Raw genomic sequence first — 1,261 nt, 5'->3', positions numbered from 1 at the left:
TATATATAGTCAATTCAAACATGAACAAGCAGGAAAAAACACAAAAAAACAACAACGCGAGGACGTGGAATAAGTATAGTGTTATTGGATGCTCAGGAAAGGAAAGAAAAGAAAGAGGATTTCACATTTCGAGCGGAGCTCTTCACCAGAAATATAGGAAAAGTCCAAAGAAAGGAAGACAGAGAAAGAAAATCGCCAACGATGCACACGCGGTCACCTGTTTATTCCAACATGATATGTAGTTAATTAAATTGGGTGCAATGTATCAATCTGGAGAGGTTAGATACTTTCCACGGTAATTCTGAAAATCTATGGAATCTGGTGACAGCCACAGTGGAAGTGTAAAATCTACATCGTCACAATGTGACTACTATTGGTCCTTGCGATTTATCATTGCTGGGGGTGTACTCCTGTGTCTTACGGATCAACGACGGGATGGAATGTGGCTCAAGTGAAACTTAAGAACCAGCCATCAGCAGTATAACAGCCCTCTGCTACCACAACCATCATTTAACATGTTTCTTCGTTATTGGCATGGATTGGCTGGTTTGACAAGATCCAGTGAGAGAGAGAGGATTGCATTGAGCTCTAATGTCTGCCTATGGCATGATTTCTACAGCTGGATGCTCTTCCTAATGCCAACCACGTTACTAGAGAGATCACCCAAATAACATGCAAGACTAAAATCCCTCTTGACTGGATCGAACGGCAGTAGAGAGCATGGTAGCCTTATGCCAGGTGTTGAGATATTAAAGTATGACAGAAGTGACAGGAACAGGTTTCTTGCTGGATACATAAGTACCCCCTGAATTATACGGGTGAATGGAAGTAGGTGGGGGTAGAGCTGGAAAGGGAGATAAAGATGATTAGATTCAAACAATATATCAACAACAGGTTATAGCTAAAAAAAAAAAAAGGAAATTGCTCTTAGAAACATAATACCATAACACACTCTTACCTCATAACAACAGTGTACTAATCCATATGCCGTTGATCCGTACTGGCTTTTATCCAGGACACCACACAGCAATTCACTGTCTCGGATTATAACACTGCTCTCCCCCATTTCTTGTGAAAGAGCTCTACTTATTGATGCAACAAAATGGTCTTTTGAATTCCAAAGCTGTGAAAGAATAAGGAACATTAAGAAATCATAATGGATAGTCACAGGCTCACAACAAGCTGATGTCTCTCAATTTTGTTCATTCATTCAGTGTCCATTTTTTTTTTGCATGGATTAGACACAAGTACAAACACACAA

The 1,261-nt window shown here is 40.0% G+C and overlaps 1 protein-coding gene across 1 annotated transcript in view; it reads right to left on the bottom strand.

Moving 5' to 3' along the window:
• The window catches only part of LOC106872308 (DNA-directed RNA polymerase I subunit RPA1), a 37,740-nt gene that overhangs the window by 15,960 nt on the left and 20,519 nt on the right, over positions 1-1,261 (bottom strand). The window contains exon 16 of the mRNA XM_014919248.2: positions 959-1,123. Coding sequence (XP_014774734.1) covers positions 959-1,123 — 165 coding nt within the window. The remainder of the gene's footprint in view (positions 1-958; positions 1,124-1,261) is intronic.

This window comes from Octopus bimaculoides, chromosome 14 (genome assembly GCF_001194135.2).
Source record: "Octopus bimaculoides isolate UCB-OBI-ISO-001 chromosome 14, ASM119413v2, whole genome shotgun sequence".
In the NCBI taxonomy this organism is placed as follows: domain Eukaryota; kingdom Metazoa; phylum Mollusca; class Cephalopoda; order Octopoda; family Octopodidae; genus Octopus; species Octopus bimaculoides.
Note: the sequence above shows the minus strand (reverse complement) of the source record. Positions and strands in the feature narration are given on the sequence as shown.